Source organism: Fragaria vesca, linkage group LG2 (genome assembly GCF_000184155.1).
Source record: "Fragaria vesca subsp. vesca linkage group LG2, FraVesHawaii_1.0, whole genome shotgun sequence".
NCBI lineage: Eukaryota > Viridiplantae > Streptophyta > Magnoliopsida > Rosales > Rosaceae > Fragaria > Fragaria vesca.
The window spans coordinates 9784306-9806745 of NC_020492.1; the positions used below are offsets into that span (position 1 = coordinate 9784306).

The 22440-nt window shown below is 37.9% G+C and overlaps 3 protein-coding genes across 4 annotated transcripts; 1 reads left to right on the forward strand and 2 right to left on the reverse strand.

Annotated features, from left to right (window-relative positions):
* Positions 1–1951: 1951 nt before the first annotated feature.
* Positions 1952–2957, forward strand: LOC101300011 (probable carboxylesterase 2-like). Its single transcript, XM_004290179.1, has one exon. It carries the CDS (start codon positions 1977–1979, stop codon positions 2955–2957), a length of 981 nt encoding a protein of 326 aa, XP_004290227.1. The 5' UTR covers positions 1952–1976.
* Positions 2958–7915: 4958 nt separating this feature from the next.
* LOC101311157 lies at positions 7916–9215 on the reverse strand. Its single transcript, XM_004292332.1, has 4 exons — positions 9210–9215; positions 9033–9117; positions 8453–8946; positions 7916–8188 (listed from the first exon to the last, which is right to left on the reverse strand). Exons 1-4 carry the CDS (start codon positions 9213–9215, stop codon positions 7916–7918), a joined length of 858 nt encoding a protein of 285 aa, XP_004292380.1.
* A 1824-nt stretch (positions 9216–11039) lies between these two features.
* On the reverse strand, positions 11040–14414 carry LOC101300301. 2 transcript variants are annotated; one of them, XM_004290181.1, is made up of 4 exons: positions 14275–14318; positions 13326–13553; positions 11579–12776; positions 11040–11482 (listed from the first exon to the last, which is right to left on the reverse strand). In XM_004290181.1, exon 3 carries the CDS (start codon positions 12752–12754, stop codon positions 11597–11599), a length of 1158 nt encoding a protein of 385 aa, XP_004290229.1. In that variant the 5' UTR covers positions 12755–12776; positions 13326–13553; positions 14275–14318; the 3' UTR covers positions 11040–11482; positions 11579–11596. The 2 variants fall into 2 exon arrangements, with proteins under 2 accessions (XP_004290229.1, XP_004290228.1); XM_004290180.1 differs by having other exon boundaries at positions 11040–13553; positions 14275–14414.
* Positions 14415–22440: the final 8026 nt, after the last annotated feature.

The following is a 22440-nucleotide window of genomic DNA, read 5'->3' on the forward strand; positions in this document are numbered from 1 at the left end:
TATATATATATATATATATATATATATATATCAGAGTCCTTCCAATGAGGGATCCCTTTTTTTGTTCATTTCTAGGGTTGACATATTTGACAAACTTACGGATTACTAAATCACATCTCCACTGTTCAGTTTGTATGTGTATATGAGTAGATCACTTATGCAAATTTTCAGAAAATCTGGTGATCGTTAAGTCATCCAAATGTTTGATTTATTTTTAATGATTTTAAACGGTGTAGGTTTGACACAAGTGTTAAGTTTTTTGTTTTAATCTCAGCCACCCAAACTCATTAAAAAACATATCTAATGGTGTGGTCCTATCTCTAAAAGTGACAAAAAATAGGGATCCCTTATTGGAATGGGATCCCTTATTTTAAGAATTTGAGGATTTTTACTATTTTACATTAGTAGATGACTAGTTGATGACTTCATTTAACGATCTCAACCGTTGATTCTCTATATTCATATGCAAGAAATATGTCTACAAAATTTTAATTAATTCCATAATCATTTGGTCATTCAAATTGACGTGAACAGTTGTAGGCCGTTAGATAAAATTAAAACGAATATTGTGCTAATCAAATGGTTAAACGTTTTTTATTTTGTAGGATTCATATGTGCATGGTAGGTAACTAGAGAATGATTGGCTTTGATTATCAAAATACATGCTAGAACTAAAAACATCTTCACTTTAAGAGTTTAAGGAGATCCTCTCTAGATCCGGACTCATTAAGCAATCGATTAATGCACATCTTGAAATATAAGTTTTAGATCTTCGTTGTTCATATCTAGCTAAGGTGATCTTACTGCAAGCAAATTAAGAGATATATTCAGCCTTAATTGAAAGAACGTACAGATCTATATCTGTAAGATCACCAGCGGTCTGATCCGAGGCTTGAAATTTGGTTATTCAAAGATTGAAGGTTCATTATTTGATCATTCTCCAATCAGTGTGCCACTGAAATTGCTGATCAAAAGAGATGAATCGTTGCTAAGTTGATCATCATTGGTTTTGTTTAAAGTTATGCAATTTGAAAACCTGAATGGACTAACAGCATTGTATGAATTTTAAGCTCCAATGAATCAAGAACTAGGAACACTATTAATTAAGACTCTAAAATACGGTTATGTTACTAGATTGTTAAAAGATTATGACGACCCTTGTTAAGATTACGTCTTAGCGATATAAGATATAAGTCGTATAACATATATGCTAGACATAATCTTCTTTCATCAATTTGATGGAATGAACCCAGCACAACCTTTGCTGCCATCTACTATGTTTTCTGCATAGTAAGACATTTAGAGTGCCGTTGTAAAGATATGCCATTTGCAGTCCGGATGTAGAGCCGGGGGTGCTTAATTAGCGATGATAATGGCCGGTTTCTAGCCGCATTTGCTATTCGGCTAACAAAAGTTGTTGCACCAAAGTAGGTTGAGTTTTTAGCCATCAGAGAAGGGAATCGACAATGCATGTATCTAAGGCTGTAGTCGAAAGAGACTGCTTGACAGCAGTAATGGACATTGCATCTGTCAACCATGTCGAGATGACTCTTAATTTGGAGGACTGATAGATGATATTAAGGTGATCTTATTGCCAGTCCAAAAAAAGAAGAAGTGATCTTATTGCTAAAATTACTATTTTTATCAAATGAAGAAGACATTAAATATTTCTAACTTCTCAAACGGGACAAAATGAGATGTCTAAACATTTCTAACACTTGGCTAGTGATTAACATTTACATACGTTTAAGCATGGATCAAGTGTACGTAGAGTTCCAAACTCTTCCATGTATGGCTAGTAATAATACTTTTCCAATGGAAAGTTTTAGGTCAGGCACGCACTACAAAGATGAGAATAGTATGCGTGTCACTTTTACATGTCATTCATTCAAGTACGGGGTTGCTTATAAAAGTTAGGGTTGTGCAAAGGGACTTGTATTTACTACAAATCGATCTCTCTGTTTCTAGCTTCTCCGATGGCTTCCACGACCAAAGAAATCGTCTCAGAGATCCCAAATCTCATCAAGCACTACAAAGATGGCACAGTCGAACGCTTGATCGCCGACCCACACGTCCCCCCATCTCTTAACGACCCCCAAACCGGTGTCTCCTCCAAAGACATCACCATCTCACACAACCCCTTAGTCTCTGCTCGCCTCTACCTCCCAGCTCAAAACCAATCCCAGAAGCAGCTTCCCATCTTCGTCTACTTCCACGCCGGTGGCTTCTTCTGTAGCTCCGCCTTCTCCTTCTACCACCACCGCTACCTCAACCGCCTCGTCTCGGAAGCTCAAGTCATTGCCGTCTCAGTCGAGTACAGGCTCGCCCCGGAAAGCCCTCTTCCTGCTGCTTATGAAGATTCCTGGCTATCTCTTCAGTGGGTTGCTTCTCACTCACTCCATGAAGATGACACTTGTAACAACAAAGAGCCGTGGCTAGCCGACTTCGGGGACTTTGATAGAGTTTATATTGGTGGAGACAGTGCTGGTGGTAATATCTCACACAACATTGCTATCAAGGCTGGAGTGGAGAGCTTAAATGGTGGAGTCAAGATTTTGGGGGCTATTCTATCCCATTCGGGTTTCTGGGGATCCACGCCGATCGGGTCGGAGCCTAGAGGCGAAGACTTTGAGAAGTCTCTGTCATATCTGGTTTTAAAGTTCTCTTTTCCTTGTGCTGATGGAGGCCTCGACAATCCGATGATTAATCCGATGGCTCCCGGAGCTCCGAGTTTGGCCGGGCTTGAGTGCTCTAGGCTCCTTGTTTGTGTCGCTGGCAAGGATGAACTGAGGGATCGAAACCTCTGGTATTATGCTTCCGTGAAGGAAAGTGGATGGAAAGGTGAAGCGGAGTTGTTTGAAGTGGAAGAAGGGGAGCATTGCTTTCATATCGCGTCGGACGAAGTGACTGAGAATGTGAAGAAAATGATCAAACGGATGGCAGATTTTCTAGTCTAGTAGCTAGATCCATGTTCATATGCATGCTGCTCATGATCGATCTCACAGTGTGCATGTCTATTGATATATAAATTAAGTAATAATAAATGGCACAATTTATGAGTTTCTCTATCTATATGTTTATGTGTTGAACCAGCTGATCGATATTTTTGTTAATTAAAATGTTCAATGCATGCTGAAATGTCGCATGACCGTACATGAATATGTTAGGCATCTCTGCTTTGTGCATGATCGGAAAGATTGCTACCACACTTCCTTTACTCTATGGATATCGGATTGCTACCACGTACCTTGTTGCTAATTAAACGCCAGTTTCTCTAGCAAATTAGCAATATCTTCTTTCTTCATCTTGATGTATTTAATCCAACACAACCTTTGCTGCCATCTATTATATATGTTTTCTGCATAGGAAGGCATATAGAGTGCCATTGTTAAGATCTGCCATTTGCACTCTATAGTCTGTCTGACATCACTGCATGCCACTGATGCCAGATATATATAAGCGTTACCCTATACAGTAAAAGCTTTAGGATCACAAGTTTTCAACCTACAGATCATAATGTTGTCCCCCTTAACCTGTCTTTCTTTCCATATGTGTGCCACATTGATCACGATTTGTGTTTGTCAAGGTTGATAGCATGGATAGCCTCAACAATACCCTTGCATCCTCCCTTCAATTTGAGTCATAGTTCAGAGCCAAACCTTCCTTTCTTTCGACGACTGGATGATTATGATTTAGAGCTTCATCAAGACTTATTTGAGCAGCTTTTAGTGATTCTGTGGTCGTTATGGACAAACAGAAATCATAAGCTGTGGCAAGGTACTAGTAAAACAGCGTATGACCATACTCTTATTTCATTGGCATGACTTACTGAGCTTTGAGCAGGCCTGGCGGAAATGGAGGCCAGCAGCCAATGAGAATGGAACCTGAAAATTGATTGCAGCTTCTTGTCCAACCAAACTAATGGAGGCATTCTGTTTGGAGGACTGATGTATGACACTAAGGTGATATTATGCTTTTTATTACCTGATGTTAAATTGTACTATTCTCCAATATCCTGTAAGGAGTGGCACATAGACCGGCAGGAGTAGCTTTCGGAGCTGCAATGTGCTTCTGGTCTACAGATACCCCAGAATGCATTATAGATGTTTTGCAATTTGATTGCAATTAGCACAATGCTTAATCTTACTTTCTTTAGTAATACCAGTCATTTCTTTGTTTCAGGAAAAAAAAAAAAGCTTGATAGTATTGAATCACCACCTTACTAGTACAATTAATTCCATGACTAACAATTTCTTCTTTCTTCGTCTTCAGGCATGGACTGAGTCTCACATGCTACATACCAAATCTCCTCAAATGAGAGTTCTATAAAAGAACTTCTTTGCTAGCTATGTCCTTATTTACTTAGAAATGAAAACTGCATCCAATTTATTATATATCTTCAATTCATATTGATTTCCAATAAATTCTAACACCCCCTAGCTTCTAACAGTCAGTGATGTAATTTGATTTCACTGTCAAAACATATATATATATATAACAGCTCTCCACACACTTGTAGCTCTAGGACACACTCTGATCATATGAACCAGGCTCTCAGGTTAGTTATTGCAAATCGGACAAGTAGGATCAAGGTCCATTCTTCTGACTTTTAAATCCCATGTTGGATAAAAGCATCTTATGAAAAAGTAACAGACTGAAAACTTTTAATTTAGGAGGAATATGCAGCTTCCATACGGATGCCCAACGTTATATCTAGGATAAATCTCATCCTGCATCGAAATGAAATTGGCAGATTTGACAGAGAAAGTGACCAGTACTAGATAGACGTTTGTTAAGGACCAATATGAGCATAACTCGATCGATGGGAGTTTAGTGATTTGACGAACAGTTTCAGTTCTAAAAAGTATGGTTACATATGCAGAAAATCTAAATCCCAACCATTAGTTAAGAACAGATCCTCAGCATTTGTATCACTGGTCTGATTGATCAAGGCACCAGCCTTAATACAGTAATCATCCCTGATCGAATTAAGTAGTTAATGTTAGACCCGCACTGGCCAAATAACACTCTTCCTCACCAAAACAGAAACTTATCCATGTACTAGAAGAGACAGGGAGACATTTCGCAATTTTGTAATTACTATTTAAAAAAGAATCATCTTTCAGGTATTTTATAACCCATCATCATTAAGTAGCATCCTCCAGCTTGCTTTAGCAAGTATAGCTCTGTTCGTCAGGTGGGATTTCCTTACACCTAGACCACCAGCATCGATCCTTGTTTTACCTGCATTCTTATGCTGACTTGTAATAACCCAAGCAAGATGAATAGCCTACTAATTAATTTCTGCACATCCAAAGCAATTTGGATCTGATGTGGCTAGCTAGGTAGAAGAAAAAGCTCCCAAGCACTTTGCATGCTTATGCTGACTTCGAAGTCCATATGATATTTGCGTGTTTCATGTAAAAGAAACTGTAATAAAATTAGCATGATGATGTCTTACAAAAACTGTTGGAAATTATGTAATAATATTCAATATGAATGAAAATAAAATTACTCATAACTTTTCCATTTGAAAGGGTGTGTCTTTTTCAATAGGTGTCTTTAGGAATAAGTGTGTCTCTTCAAAGAGATAAGTGAACAGACATGTTGGTTCACTTGCGGTTTTATATAAACTCATATCATACTCATATCTCCTTAAAGATAAGATTTAGATTCATCATTTCTTCTAAAAGTATTCTTCGAGTCAAGAGAGTACAAGATACAATTTATGGTTCGCTAGAGTCCAAAATTGCGGTGCTTTAATCTTGGATCATCGATTGTTGTATTCTACAAGACGGATGCCCATTGAACTACAAACACAAGGGTAGGGGCGAAATCTGTCTTTAGTCAAGTGCATTTTTGCATACCTCAATCGGAAAATCAAGTCAGTTCTTTTTTTTCCTTATACTTCTTTTATAGGATTCTTACACTATTTCACTCCTATATTAGGATTGATTTACTACTTACAATCCTAGATGTATATAGTTATGTTTCTTATATTTTTTATTGAAATTTCTATCATGAGCCCTTTCTGCTGCGGACCGCAGAGTTACGGACCGCTTACGGACTTTTAAAAATCAGCCGTTAGATTACACGAACAGACAGAGAGATAGACAGATCTTCTCCTTCTCTCTCTCATGTCTCTCTTTCTCATGTGTATTTCGTTTTTCTGGGTACTGATTCATTGCAGACCTTCTCCTTCTCTCTCTCATGTCTCTCTTTCTCATGTGTATTTCGTTTATTTGTCGTCGTCATCTACACTCGTATAACCCGATGCATGACTCCTCCTCAAAAACCCACAAAGCTTGAAGATTCACTCATTCCCAGTATTCCATACATGCTGGCTTGTTCTGCAACCCAAAACAAAGAACAACCCAGGAAACCAAAACCCATGAACATCATAAGAATCAAAACAGAACAGTAAACCAACACAGCTCAAAGCATCAAAAGCCAGCGTTTTGGGAATTAAAATATAATAAAGATGGAAGCTTTGGGATCCCAATGGGCCATTTTTTGACAAGGAAGATTTAGAGAGAGAAAGAATGAATCAGTACCCAGAAAAACGAAATACACATGAGAAAGAGAGACATGAGAGAGAGAAGGAGAAGATCTGTCTGTCTCTCTGTCTGTCGTTCGTGTAATTTAACGGCTGGTTTTTAAAAGTCCGCAAGCGGTCCGTAACTCTACGGTCCGCAGCAGAAGGGGCTCCATTTCTATCATATTTAAAGATCATATATGATTGTTCCCCGACACAAACAAGATTTACAGAAACTGGGAAGAAGTTGGGGAAGTTCGGTGACTAGCTACTGGCTAGACAGTATTATATATTGTTGGGAAATTATCCTACTACTGCTATATAACTTGGAATCTTATTGAATTCTTTTTTCTCAGGACTCCCAGCCAATCTGCCATGTAGATCTACTAGCATAGCGTTCTAACATCATATAAAATGTAATTCTCAATTAAGTATAGCAAATTACAAATTAACATATGACGTATATACACACATTAGTTCGACAGACCATCGTCTATAAATTAAATTGAACAAGTATAACAAGCAACGATTATTTTGTTCACAACATCATACACACATACCATAAATCATCATATATGGAGAATGAAACAAGTCTGAGAATCAACAAGTCCATAACAACCCTTGATGCAGCAAAAGCATGCAAATGAGCAAGGAAAAAATCTTCTCCGGCCTCATCTCTCGTTTGAAGCTCCTGGACAGGATTTGATGCTTTGTTACATAGAGAGAGCATGGACCGAATCTACATCTCTATATTTTGCAGTCTGCCATAAAAGAGTCCCCTTGAAGTTTATCCATAGACCTTAATTTGTGTCTGCATAATGCAAAATTTGAGATACAACCGTATAAAAATGGATTCTTAACCCAAAAGAGACATAACCCAAGAGAGACATATTTGAAACTGTCATAAAGTAACTAGGTAATAAAGTATTATCTATATATTTCCTATAATTTGTCATGAGTTTAGTCCAAAGCTATTTACTTCAGTGTGACAAATGAAGAAAGCAGGTAAAGTTTTCATCATTCCATGAAGACACACCTCAAATAAGACACCAATTTTAAAATCTTGCTCAACTTAGATGGACTACTTTGGTTGGAATATCAACTGTAGGCAAATTTCATTGATAAAATCATTTCCTGGATTTTTCATTCAAACATCTACCGTCTCAAACTCTCAGAAAATTACAGATCTTCAATCATTAGTTCATTACATATATAAGGTACAGTGACCAAGCATTTGATTGAATCAACTCTTGAGAACTACACTCTAGACCTTCCTTGTTCCTTTCATAGCTCTAGCACAACAACTGTCCAAACAAAAATAATCTCAGGGTTAGTTTAAAGAAAGCAGGCCTAACATGTCTTACAAAAAGATGAAGAAGTTCAGAAGTATGACGTACAGTCTGAGTCTGAGGTGATCCAATTCCCTTTCTTGGGTTGCCAGTGATCTGAGTCTTGAAACTTCGTGTCCAAAGATTGAATGTTCATAACTTGATCATTCTTCGATGAAGATGCTACTGAAATTGCTGAGTAGGCTGAGGAAGTGGTGGAGCAGCTTTCCAATTCCCATCTAAAGCTGATCTTTGGGGAGTCGTCGCTTAACTGATCATCATCTGGTACTGGTTTTAGAGTTCCACGATTGCGAAATTGCAGAACCTGAATAGATACAACATGTTTTAAACCCAAATCAAGCAACTAGGAAATGATATTGCAGATTGATAGTATATAGCTATAGAGAAGTATCCCTTGTGAGAGTGTATATATGAGATGTTATTTTGTTGTTATATTTCCATATATGTCAACTATTGATTACATGAACTTTTTTATTTTTTTATTTTTTATATTTATGATCCAGATTCATGTTATGCCAACATAAGATGCTAAATATAAACTTTAACATTATAGCTAGAGATTATATACCTTTCGGCCAATGTATTTTCCTCCCTTTTCAGCTGATTTTGCTGCAGCAGCCCATCTTATTAGCTCCTTCATTCTTGATAATGTTTTAGTCTTGTCCCCCTTAATCCTTTCTTTCTTTTCTGATGCTCCACATTGGTCATGGCTCGTGTTAGTTGAGGTTGATAATGTCGAGTCACTTACTGGTAAAACCTTGCTGCCTACATTAGCCTGATCCACCTTGTTACTATTTTCCAAACCTCTAGCAATATCTTCTTTCTTCATCTTCATGGATCGAGCCCGACACTGCTTTTGCTGCCTTGTATTTATGCTATCAAGTCTCCTCAGGTGAACGGTACTATAAAAGCAAGCCTGTGCTATATCCTTTCTGCACAGAAAGGCAAAAGGCTTGAACTTTTTACAAGGGAAGGTGCTTTCTTCAAATCCTTTTGTTTTCTGATAAACACCAACACCCCCACGCTTAAATACAATTATGTAGTTCTGTTTATGATCTTGATCTGGAATAAACAAGTTAGCAAAAAAGATCAGTAAAAACATATAATACCATTGGATAAAGGGTTACTGAAAGCCAAGTTTCTCTTACCATTAGTATCTTTTTTCTTGTTGGTAGGAGCAGATGTCTCCTCTCTTGCTTTTCCTTGTGTAACTTTAGAAAGCCATTGAAGAAACTGCCATATTATAACTCACCAATAGAGAACATCAGTTTTGATTGGAATGCCAGGAATGAATGTGTTTGGCTATGAATTTACACTGTTTTTACCTGCATGATTAGGCTTGTGTTTAGAGCCTCCCTTATATAATGCTGTGATTGTATAGACTGTGAAGCAGATGACTTATTTGGTCAAATGGACAGCACAGAGAGATCTACCTAGGCTGTCTGGATGCTCAAGATTCCTGTCTCGTCTCTGAAACCTTTGGGAGAAGAAGACAAATGAAAATTAGAAGTGAATCTAAGGAAGATGGGTGAGACAAGTCAGACAACTAAGTAGTGAGTAGGAAGATTGGTAACTGATTCTTTGTAACATGGGGAAAATATATAAGGATGGCAATGTGACTTACATATGACTTAACTAAGAGCAAAGATGTATTTAGCCCTTGTGGCTTTTCTTATAGCCATACACTTGTATCCCCCAAGGTCCATCAATCCCATTGGTCCCTTCTAGGATTTACCAGTCCAGGATTTACTAGGGGTTTGAGAAATACTTGGAAGTGGTTAAGCAAATTTTCAAACCAGCATTATTGCAGTAGCAGGAATAATAACTTATTCAAAAGGTTGAGGCTATAAACATAGTGATCTTGATCTAGAATATAGGCTGCTGCATTGTGACTTCCAAGCAGGAAAATATGAACACATAATCAAGGGATTATAAAATACAGTGTGTATGAAACACTGAAATTTGATTGTACAAAATGAAAGAGGTCGGAGGGTGCCATGTTCCCCAACAGACTAGAAATGCAGAAATTTATAAAAACTGTTACAAAGGAAGAAAAGGCGTAACTGGTTATCAGATTATTTACTGTTTTTGGCTAATCGGTAAAGTTTATTATGAAAATTGAAATTGTAAATTAAAAACAATGCAGCTGCATTTCCAGGCAATTCTCTCTTTGTCTCCTTCTCCACTCACATATACCTATATAAATTTACACCCTCAATGTGTCTGTGACTGTGTTTCAGTTAAACTAATGTTGAATACACATGTTGGTTGAGCATGTGGAGAAGGAGATGTTTCAGGGCAGCTCAGTGCTAATGTATGTGAGCATAAACAAGGACTTGTTGTTGCTCTCACATGGGGTTGAGTACTGATCATATGCAGATATGCTCTAGTAAGATGCACACAAACTATATTTTAGTTGTGTTAAGTCTGAACTAGAGGTCCAGTTCGTTGAGCTTAGCTGTGTCTGAGCTTCTCCGCCATGTCACTTTCACTGGCTTTATTGAGATTATAGAGACTTGGGGAGATTTCATTTATATGTGGCAGCTACTTCATTAGAGAGCTTCTACTAATCTTGACCATTAAATCAAGTAATCGCGATTTCTTGCATACAATTAACATGAAGAGTGATGTGTTTCATCGTCCGCTTAGCTTTAGATTTTGAATGCCATTTCGCAGACGATGCTATTGCCCGGAACGAATAAGTTCCTCTCATCAAACCTGTCGCTATTTCCGCATTCATGTGATGCTGGGGATTCATGGTTGTGGTCTCATCCACGTTCTGTATTTCTCAGTCTGTAAAGCACTAGATAATGTTTGGCAACACAACAATACCTCTTGACTACCAAACGAAATGGACATGTCAAAACCAAGTCATACACAGGCCATAACGGTCATTCATGGCATTTTTGCCTTCTAGAGATCTCAGTTACACAGCCTAGTGAATTAGTTCAATCAGTCTGGGCGTATGCATATGTTACCGTCAGTTTTGGCGTATACAAATGCATTGTAAATTAAGAACACAAGAGAAGGTATTGCAGAAACTATGCCTTTGAATAAGTCTGCCAACTTCGACCAGAAAGAAAAACAGTACACGACACCTTAATAACCAGAGGAAGATGCCGTATAACAGACAACATCATACTGACAGGGAGATTCGGAACACAGGCAATACCACTAAGGAAACTTTTTTACACAAACTTCAATGTAAAATTATTGCTAAATTCATTGATCTATACATTCTGGAACTGAAACAGATCAAATTCCTAATACTATATTACAAACATAAGATGAAATAATTAACAATGACCTACATGTCCAGCATAAACAGCACAAGGCATCAATCTCCATGTGGAACTGAAACAATCATAAGCTCGACTTGGGGTTCAACTACTTCAGAGAGAAGAATTGACCTGTGTAGAGAACATGAACTGAATCCTCCACAGAATGAAAATAGCCTGAACCTGATAGAGCACCATACATAATAGTCCATACAATCATTTGTGATTATATGAACACGTCCAAAAGTTCCACGAGCTGATGGGGTTTTCAAACCATGATCCTAGAGCACCTCCTGTCTGAAAGGCAACTTCAGCAGTTACTGGGACATGTGAAGACACTCATTAGGTCAGCCAAAACCTGTGTGATACATAATTCCAGTAGATATCAAGTTCCTGTCAAGAAACAGAAATTTTACCAGATTACATGGCATCTCTCAGGGACGGTCTTCGACTGACCTAGAACGTGTCAAACGCCGGCGCCTTCTAGGAATTGGAGATACATCTCTGTCATTCAGCATGAGAATGTCCTCCTCACCGTCATCCTCATCATCTTCGTCATCATCTTGAAGACCCAATAAATTCTCACCCCAAAGTAAACGCCGTTCAGATAAAGCTCCCGCCGATCGCCGATGTCTAGGCCAAGCCCTTGCCCTTGCCCTTGGTTCCCCACCACGATCAGCTGACCCAATCATTTGAAACAAAAACATGGTAGTCCACCAAGGACCATTAGCTTCACCAGTACCACTTTCACCTCCACCCCCTAGCCTATCTCCATTTTCAATCACATAATCCCCTACCACAACAGCTCCTGGTATGGCTGAATGAATAGCACTAACAACATCACCAAATTCTCTCTGGTGCTCAAGGTGTCTCCATGCTCGCTCTCTAGATGGGTCAATGTCTGAGGGCCGAGTGGCAGGATGAACTCTCCTAGCATGCCGACGCAACTCCTGGTAGTTACCAGAAAAAGAGCATGCTTCACGAGAACAACTTCGCTTCTTCAGATTAAGATACTTTCTGCAATCTTCCACAACCTCCCAGCCGAGGATGGCTCCTCGGCACAAAGGACATTTCAAGCTCAAATTTGACTCTGATGAATTTTCCACATCTAATTCACCATGCTCAACCCTTTCCTGAAATGACTCAGAATCAGCCACTCCCATAAGTTCTTCCGGTAGAAGTGGCATATTTAGATCCTGAATAACACGCTCTTGTGGCTGTCCAGGTATATTAGCAGATGTTACAGCATTGCCTTCAATCAAGTTAGGACTTCCATTAGCTTCATTCAAATCTGTTCCGAATGCCATATCAGGAGTATTATGAGAGCCATGATGGTTTGTAGGTAAAGAACTGACTAAACTTTGACTGTTTGTATTATTTTCCCTCAACTTTTTAAAACGGTCCAGGCAATTCGAGTGCCTGTAACTAGTATCACAAATGTAAGATCTGCAACCCTTGTCATGAGAGCTGCAAAGGAGGAGAACTGCATTATGTGGATGGTCCATGCAGATGGGGCATGAAACAGCATCCAGTTCTTTGTAAAGAGCACGAATTTCTGAACCAGTATCTATTCTTCGTTTCACACCAGCCATCTTGCATAAACTGTTTAATTTACTGTGGAACTTATTAGGACAAGGACACAAGTACCAATCAATAGGGAGGGACATTGCAGAAAACAACTTATTTTTCATATAACATAAAACAATAGAAGCAGGTATTCTGAATGTATACATCCTTGGCACCACCAAACACATAAATATAGTGCATAAGTGTTCTATATTGCAAAATAGTCAATGACTCAATCATATCATCCGTTTGTCCCTCTCCGTTTTCATAGAACATCTTTAAATCACTATCTAAAATTCTGATCCATTGTAGGAAATGAAACGGCAACTAAACTCTAGACAGCTAACAACATATAAAAAAAAATTTCAATCACATCAACAGTTCCCATAAAAACTATGCAAAATCTAGTAAAAGAGAACAGGCTGCTAAGACCGGTTATCAAGTTCCTACTGCATAATCCCTAACTATGTGGAAATCTAATTACTCTAACCACATTTGAATGCTAACATGACAGATGTACATTTACCCAGACATATGTCACAGTTAAGGCTGCAAACAAGAAAAGCTTTATAAACACATGTACAGAAATACACTTACCGAAAAGAAAGCTCTAAATAAATTCCCTACTGAGGCTTCTGAATCTCTAGTTGTGTTAGCAACTGACAATACTGAATCTTTAAACCACAATGCACTCTTACAAAAGCTCCAAAATATGAAACTAACGAAGCAATTGGACAGCAATGCAGAACTTGAATGAATAGTATTCTTGATTAAATGATTAACTGATAACTACTCATGCCAAAAGGTCCCCAATGAGTCTGAGACCTGCAGTCATACCACAAAACAGAAGTCATGTTATGCATACAGCACCTTAGTCCAATAGTTAAATTATTCATCCATAGACAACTGCATATTTTACACATACATTGTATCAGATTAACTCTGAATCAATACTACATAGAATTTCAAAAGAGCAGGTGAAAAAATGAAGGCCAAATTACTCAATATTTTGTATGATCCTCTAAACCCCTTCTACTCAAAAGCATTACAATAAAGCTTACATGCAGACATATATGATCCGATCATGATCAGCTCAGAGCAACAATGCGTTAGAAATCAAAACCATTCTAGTGATAACATGTCATGGAGAAGCATCAAACAGATTGATGGAGATTAAGAAATCCCAAAAATACATTTCGAAACCTCAGCCAAAAATTCGTAATCCATAACAATGATCCAACCATATATACTGAAAGCGGCATAACAACAGAGTCCGATCATGTTCGTTTCTGAATATAACTCGATCAGAGACAATTTTTGATACCTAGCCCTCTCAATTACTGAGATTCCCAATGAAATTAAGCGACTTTACAAGAAATTGAGCATCATTAACAGGTATTGATCAACATGGTCGATCCCAATTTCACAAATTTTAAATCTTTACCCGATAATAGCGATTTATAAACCCACAGATAAACCCCCAATTGAATCCAAACCCTAACCCTAATTCCAGATGAAAGTATCAAATTAAGGGAAGAAAAATTACACAATCAAAGCACCCAATTGAGCAGAGATGGAGCCGAATCAAATCCAGTAAAAGGAACCAGATCAGGCAGGGATCGAATTTCTGGGATTTGGAGCTGAGGAATATCAATCAAGTCGTCCTTTGAATTCTGTGGATTTTGAGGAATTTGGGAATTTTTGGTTGGGGGATTTGCGTCTTGTGAAGGGGAGTTGGTATTTATAAGGCGCTTTGGAGGGTAGTAATTAACCGTCGGCTCTCTCTCTCTCTCTTAAAACCGCCTTCATTGGAGCGGTCGAGACTGGCTTTTGCCTCTTCACGACACGTGGCCTGAATCAGGTGGGCGTGCGACCCACCGTAGCAGGGCAAAATCCCATATCCCTCTAGCTTCCATCTAGTTTTTGTGTTACGATTTATTTTTATTTTTTATTTTTATTTTTTTTGAAAAAAATGGAGTCAGAACTCTTTTGATTTTAATCATATGAACTTATTAGGTCAAGGTAGGAGAATATCCAAAAACAAACTCCATATTAGATGACAATGCTCACTCGACTAATGGACGAGAGTAAAACTCTAAAACAAGTCTAACAGCTGGTCAACTGAGAGTGAAGTTTCAATACAACTCAAAAAACCTACAAAACTATACAGAAAAACTAATATCCACAAAATAACTTTATTTTGACCTAGAAAACAATAACCTACATAACTAACTAAACTACCCCAGCTCAATGAATCGACCTAAGACCATTTCGGTGTACTTTTCCATAAAAAAAGTAGGGGGGGGGGGGGGGGGTGGGTGGTGTTAGAATCTTTTATAGGGTTATGTAGAGATCTATCACCTCATCCTTCAACTCGACTGAAGCCCAAAAACCAATCGAAGAGACAAAAGAAGTACCGGCCCAAAAGCTGTAAATTTCAACCCATCAGACTGAGGCCCAGGCCCAACTTGATCTTCCTCTCTCCCATTCAGATCGGATTGATGCCGAGCTTGCCGGAGGAGCCTCCTGCCATTGAGCACCTTAATTGGTCGCCGCTATTTCAAGCGCCGCTAGCGAATGTTGTTGCTGCCCTTGTCACCAAGCAAACTCAAGTCAGAAGCAAATCTGTATGGAACAGAATGCTTCGCCTCTGATCATAAAGCTTCGACTTTGCCGCCACCCGCAATCAAACTCCACTCCTTTGTGCCGCCTTCAGTAGACGACAACGCACTCCCAAATCTATAGCCCGTCACCAAAAGCCACCCAAAATAAAGCAACCTTCTTAGTCGATCTTCTTTGCTCGCCTCCTCAGCACATACCCCAACTAGCCTTGCCTTGAGCACCACCTTAGAAACCCGCAGTCGACTAACATTGCCGCCTTGCCACCAAACGCTTAAGGTTGGGATACTCAGCTCTAAAGTAGTCGGAGCGTTTTTTTTTTGTTTTTTTTTTTTTATATTTTATAAAACTTACATATGTCTATTTTAATCATTCAACTTGTGTTACGATTTTTTGAGGTAACACAGTAGGGGTAATATTCACAATCCATAATGTAGTGAATTTTTTGAGTGGTTTGCTTTATTGTAGTAAAGATAAACACTTGAACTACTGCATTGTGTGTTCTTTAGTAAAATATTTTAAGTTTGAATTATTCAAGTATTGTAATAGTCTATAGTCAGGCCTGGACCTTAGGTGAGCTACAAGAGATAACATACTCGTGCCCAAAATTATGGGGCACAACTTTCTATTTTTGTGTTCATGTATTGGTGTTGTTATATATTAAAGTCCTCATTATTGATCTACCAAATGAAAGAGAAAATTTGTGGCAAAACCCAGGTGTATTGGCTTTCCAATATGTCTCTAACTTATTTCTCATGATGATCCTTATAAATTTTGTTGTATGTTTCTTTAACTTATTCTCCTTGTTCTTTTCTATACCACGACTTGTTTTCTCAAAAGTTGCCATAGAGTTTTTGGATCCGGATCCTCTCCTAAGCTAGAAAACTAGCTGAGCTTCCTAAGCTTTGCATCCCAAGTTGCCACCTATACAAATTTAAATCTAATGGCTCATATTGCTTGAACTCACATTCCCAATTCAGTTTTACTCTCTCTCTCTGCACTTCTACACTTACGTGACCTCTCACTTCAAATGTACATCCTTCTCAGCCCTCTGCTTCATCCAAATGCAGCCCTCTCTCTCTTGTTATACAACTTATACTCCTCCCCTCTCTTCCCAAGCCTTCCCAATATATCTGATGTTAGAGATCTAATCTTCTGCATGTGTCTGCTCTTTATGGGTTAGACAAATAGAAACAGTAAGCAGCCAAGATAGAGAAAGCAAAATGAGTGAACCAATATCTGATTCAAAACAATTATGGGGTTTCTGGGTTTATGATTGAAAAACAAATTATCAGAATTTGATTCATAACAGTCACCCCTCTCTATGAGACCCATGAAAGTGGGTGTTTGAGAATAATCAAACTGAGTATTATTTGATTAATTGAGTCTTATCAAATTTGTATGAAAGAAAGAGAGCTTCAGATTGAATGAGGCTAGAACTAGAGACGGAGGACTCAATTGAGGCCTGGGTTGATTAAGACGAAGAAGATAGAGAGAATGTTTGTTTGACTTGTGTCCTATATCCTTCACCGTTGGATCACGGTGCAAAAGAAAAAGTAAACGGTGCAAAAGAAAACGTAAATGAGCAATTAGATATGAGCCATTAGATGTGTCAATAGACACATGGCGGCATGTGATGCAAAGCTTAGGAAGCTCAGCTAGTTTTCTAGTTCAGGAGAGGATCCGGATCCAGAGTTTTTACAAGAGTGTGGCTATTGGGACCTCCAAATTTGCTCATTATACCTCTCATTCTCTCTACACCTCCCTTTTACTTTTCAATATAATTATTTGCTCACTAGACCTCATTTCAAATTCCTAACATAACCTTAATTATTTATTGACATATATTTCAATCAATTAATTACCTCTTATTCAATCAATAGACCTCTCATTTTTTATTTTTTCCTTTTTGTTTGTCAACATCTATTATCCCTATCTTCATTTTTGATTATTTTTTCATGTAAGAAAATGTTCTATCATGAACTACTCTATATATCTTTTTAATTGTTTTTCTCTTTTGTACGATTTATTTTTTCTCCATTTTTTTTCTTTTGAATAATTTGATCTCTATTTTGTACCTCATAATAAATTAAATATATATTTTCTATAATCGATAGATATTTTATTTTATTTTTTTTTGCAAAAATATTTATTGCATCTTGCAAGTATATACGTTCAACATGTATGATAATACAAAATTGTATGTCACATGATCGATATTGATTATGTTTTAGCTCTTATAAACTATATATATGTTTTAATAAAAAGAAATTGGAAAACAAAAATATATAAGGAAAATAATAAAGAATGAAATCAATTATTATCGAATTGGAAAGCCTAAAGAGACTAAATACAATATTTCCTTTTGTATATTATTGTCCTTAATAGTCATTATGTATGAGGATGTATATGTCATTTAATAATCTAAAATAGAGTGAGGTCTAGTGGGCAAATTTGGAGATCCCAATAGCCGTACTGTTTTTACAATCGTCCTTATAATTATCTATTATAGTTTATTTGATTCATTAAGTGTATAATTGTTATTTTTTCTTTAAGTTGGCTAAAATTCCGACTTTGTTGGTGGAAATAAAATTCTCAAAATAAGAACTAGTGAGAATTAACTTTTTTTTTCTTTCTCATATAACTATTTGGAGGGCATGATTTTCATAACCCGTTTCGGGTCTCTAAATCTCATGTCTGACCATTTCTATAGTTAAAACATAGGGTTAAGATTTGCAGAAGTATGACACTTGTATCTTCCTTCCACTCTTAGGTCCGTCGATGGGGTATACACTTGATCTCTTACTAGTCCAAACCTTTGCAATGTTAGGTTGATGTATTTTTATGGTTCTTTTTAAATTATTTTCAGTGTGTGGGCTTCTTAACTAGGATGTTTACATGTCAATCTCAATTCAAATGGCAGCTGATCTTGTGTTATTCAATTTCCAACAAGGAAGACAATTCAAGTTCTGGAGGACGATCTATGGTTCTTCAATTGTTTACCTAGTGGCTGGGTGCATACGACATCTTTTGATTTGTCTGTGGTATCACCTTTGATTTGAAAATGGTAAAGATATTTCATCAATCAAACAAGTCAGGATTTTTTTTTCCTTTTAGGAGAGGAGGACGTCAAGCATTTATATAACTAGAATAAAACGGCAATTTCAAACATAACTTGCCCATAAGAACAATCAATATAATAAACCATGTCAGGTAAACTGAAAGCAACATAAATGAAACTAATTAAAATAAAAACAGACATAGAGGGTTTAGGAGAAACCCTAATCCTAACTTATTCGAATACCCGGAACCACCTTACGCAAAGGGAGTCTCCTCAAGCTCTTTCTCGGTTTCTCTTCAACCATCGCTGAGCAAGAAAAGAAGCTCAAACCCAAAAGAAAGCCCGCATCTAAGACATAGCCCAGCAAGAACACCGGGCCCAAATCCATTTGCTAATGGTAACCTAGAAAACTGGGTACCTGATTGACACCACCAACACTGCCGTCGGCCTCCATTTGGTAATAAAACACTTCTTGATTTAGTGTTTGGCTCTATTCTCAGGAAGAGTGAAAGATTGAGACTGACAACACACAAAGAACACCCCTAGCTATTTGTGCTTCTTTGTAACTCAATGAGTTAATGATTCTTTGTTTTAAGCCACCATTCCCACCAATATACAACCTAGATTTTGAGGGATTCAACATGCTTCTTTGCTTTCATCGGGAAAGAAAAAAAAACATACTTCATTGCTGCATCAGATTGTTGTTTTTAAGTGAGGATCAACAACGAGTTAAGATAAAAGTAGGCTACACACGTACCCTTAATTAAGATACTTCACAGCACATGGATATTTTAGGCTACTAACTACTAAGGCTAGGTTCAAATGAAAGACCCTTCCTACTGCATAAATTGCACCGAGAATGACACTTCCTGCATGAAGAATAAAAAGGTGCAGGAGCCAAATAGTCGTCGTCAATTTGCACTGAATCAAAAGTATCCTCAGCTCATAGCACTGAACTAGCTATTGGTCATGGTTGATGGGGGAGACACATTGGCCATGGTTGTTTTGCTTGGCTTTCGTTAATTTCTCTCTATGCCAAGTTTGAAGCTTAATTCACAAATCAAACAACAACAAAAAATAATTAACCATGCAAATAAAACGTACATATTATTATATTTGATCCAGTTGAGCTCTAATATTAATCCACGACTTATGTCCAGAAATTATTTATTTTTATCATTAACGGCCAATTAATGTTGAAAAAAATGAGCAGCTAGCATGAGCATATAAACTTATGTAACTATCAAAGTATTTTGCAACTGCATGTTCTAGCAATATTACAGAGCTCATCCATTGAGTCGCCTCTTTCTAAAGCTGCTGCAGCCTCCATACCGAAGCCTATGCACATAGAGATTACACCAAAACGGACAAAGAACAGCCGATCCAACATCCATCGATCAACTTGAGATACATAAAAGGAATGTGGCAAAATGTTTAGCTCTCTAAATGTCATAGTAGGAAATAAGCCAGATGACAGCACAGTGGAAAGAATTATGGAGTCGTGTATGTCTTTGTGCCCATATTCATGTGTCATATATTACATCAGATGAGGGTTCATATCAAGTGAAACCAAAGTCAAGGTAAAACAGCCTAAAATAAATGTTTATTGCAAACCTTACTACGGATGCAGACGCATTTAATATATAGGTTAAGGCGTGTCAAGTCTATTCTTTTGTTGAGAAACGACTAAACCAATGTTTAAGGCTTCTTTTTCTCTTGTCTTCCTTGCTTACTGCCGTCAACTCTAATGATCCAGTGGGATCTCTTGTCCACCATGTTGCGGTAGATACAGGTAATGGATCAAACGGTGGGGGTGTCGTAATCCAAAATGGAGGACCGAAGTGCCTTCCATTGTATGGTGTAATACTTTGCTCTGCTAAACTAAAGATGCCAACATCATATCTGACACCTTCCGGCTCATATTGAGGCAGTTTTTCAATACCAACGACAGGATAATTCAATGAATCATCGGTGAAGTAAATCGAATTCGGTCGACATCCACAAAAGTCTGAAGCCACGACAGATACCGATGGAGTGTCACCTACAAACAAAGTCTGATCCTCAATGTTTGTGACCTCGACCTGTGTCAATGTGGTTGACGATTGATTGTCCAACTCCAACTTGTAGACCTTAAAGCTCATCGTCTCCTTCATCCTATCTTGCAAGTGATTCGTCGACTGTTTCACAAATCTATTAAGACACAATAGATCTCCCTTTGTGGATTCCACCAAATATGCATGATATGAAGAACTTTCGAACCCATCAATCTTAAGTGCACGCCACTTGGCTTTTTCAACATCGAATGCTAGAATATTTCCACGCCTATCAATTGCATAGAAACATCCTTTATAAAATATAGAATTAAATTCAGTTTACCCCATGAAGTTTGGGAGTAACTTCATGTTAATCCCTATACTTTCAATTTCATCAGTTTACCCCTCAAATTTTTGAATTTTCCTCAAGTGTGACCAAATGTCCTATATTCTGTCCAAATCGGACGTTAACTGCTGATAATTTTAACCTTAACTGTGAGGCCAGTATCTAGAATTTGGGCAAATCGGACCTTATATGTCCAAATCGGACCTTAACTGCTGATAATTAAAAGTCTATTCAAACGGAATATGAGAATTTGGGCACGGCAGACAGAAATTGAAAAGTTCAAGGGGTAAACTGATGAAAATAAAAGTGTAGGGACTAATATGAAGTCACCCCCAAACCACAAACCACAAGGGGGTAAATTGAATTTAATTCTAAAATATAGCATCAGTAAACTGTGATCCTCTTCTTCCTGTTACAGGTTTGCATATGCAGCTATTTTGTCCTCTCTTGTGGAAAAAAAGCTCATGACCATCAATGAGGAATGCTAGAAGCCAAAGATTATCACCATTCAAGGCTGGATCAGAGGACAGCACAACCCTAGGAGCTTTAGGGCGCCAAGCCACAGTCTAATCATGTACGAGGCGAAAGGGAGGGAGGGTTTGAGTTGTTGCTTGCCGAAAAGGGTTGAAGAGTTCTATACGACATTCAAACTTAGGGAATGGAGGACGTTCGCGATAAAAATCAGGTACATAAACTTTGGCCAACCAACCATACCCGGAGTCACAACAGAATATTATATAACCAGTTTCATCTCGATCGCGGCAAACCACTTTAAGAAGAGGAACTAGTAAACGAATATTCTTGTACGTTGTCATTTGAGAAACGTTGAGCAGCACAGGGCGGTTTATGGTTGGCGTAGGAGGGAGCAAGAGCATGGGAGGACGGCGGCGACGATACCAGCTATCTGTGTCCCGAGCATGCTTGTCCTAAGCCAGACAGTACCATTCTTTGCAAACAGCAACGAAGCGAACATAGTCAATTGTTTCCAACATAACCAGTTCTTCTGGCAGACCTTGCCATTCAATTACTGATGAGGGCGCGACGTTATCATAACTAGTACTAAAAATGTTGCCCATTGATGCTTGTTGAATAGATTGACCGAGATGAATTAGATCGATGACAGCCTGACTTGTTTTATAGAGAAAAATTAACAAACTGACTCCAAGCATAAGTTGGAAAATAATAGATTATATTAGATCCAAAACAAAACGGGAAGAAGATATACAGTGTTCGGAAATAATTTAAGTCCTTTCCTAATCCTAATCCTAATCCGATTTTCTTTCACATATAGGGAATTAATCAGCTATATATTCTTCCTTTTCTTAATTGGAGTGGGAAGCTATGCACATATACAGGATGTCAAAAGGTCCAGCCTACCTTAATCAGGCTCTCCTTATTGTTTAAGGCTATCATTCCCGTTTAACTACCGGTGTATACCGAGTTGACAAAAACCCTGAACCTAATGCCCGACAATGGTTGTAGCATGAGTATCCTTCTCGTGCCCCTACCATGCCATAAACACGGCGGCACTTTATTGTGTTCATTTCGTCAGCATGCATGTAACCATTATCAACTTATTTTCTAGTAATTTATAGCTTGTAATTAGAACCTAGCTCTAATTTTCATCCAAGTATCAAAATGGTTTACTTGATT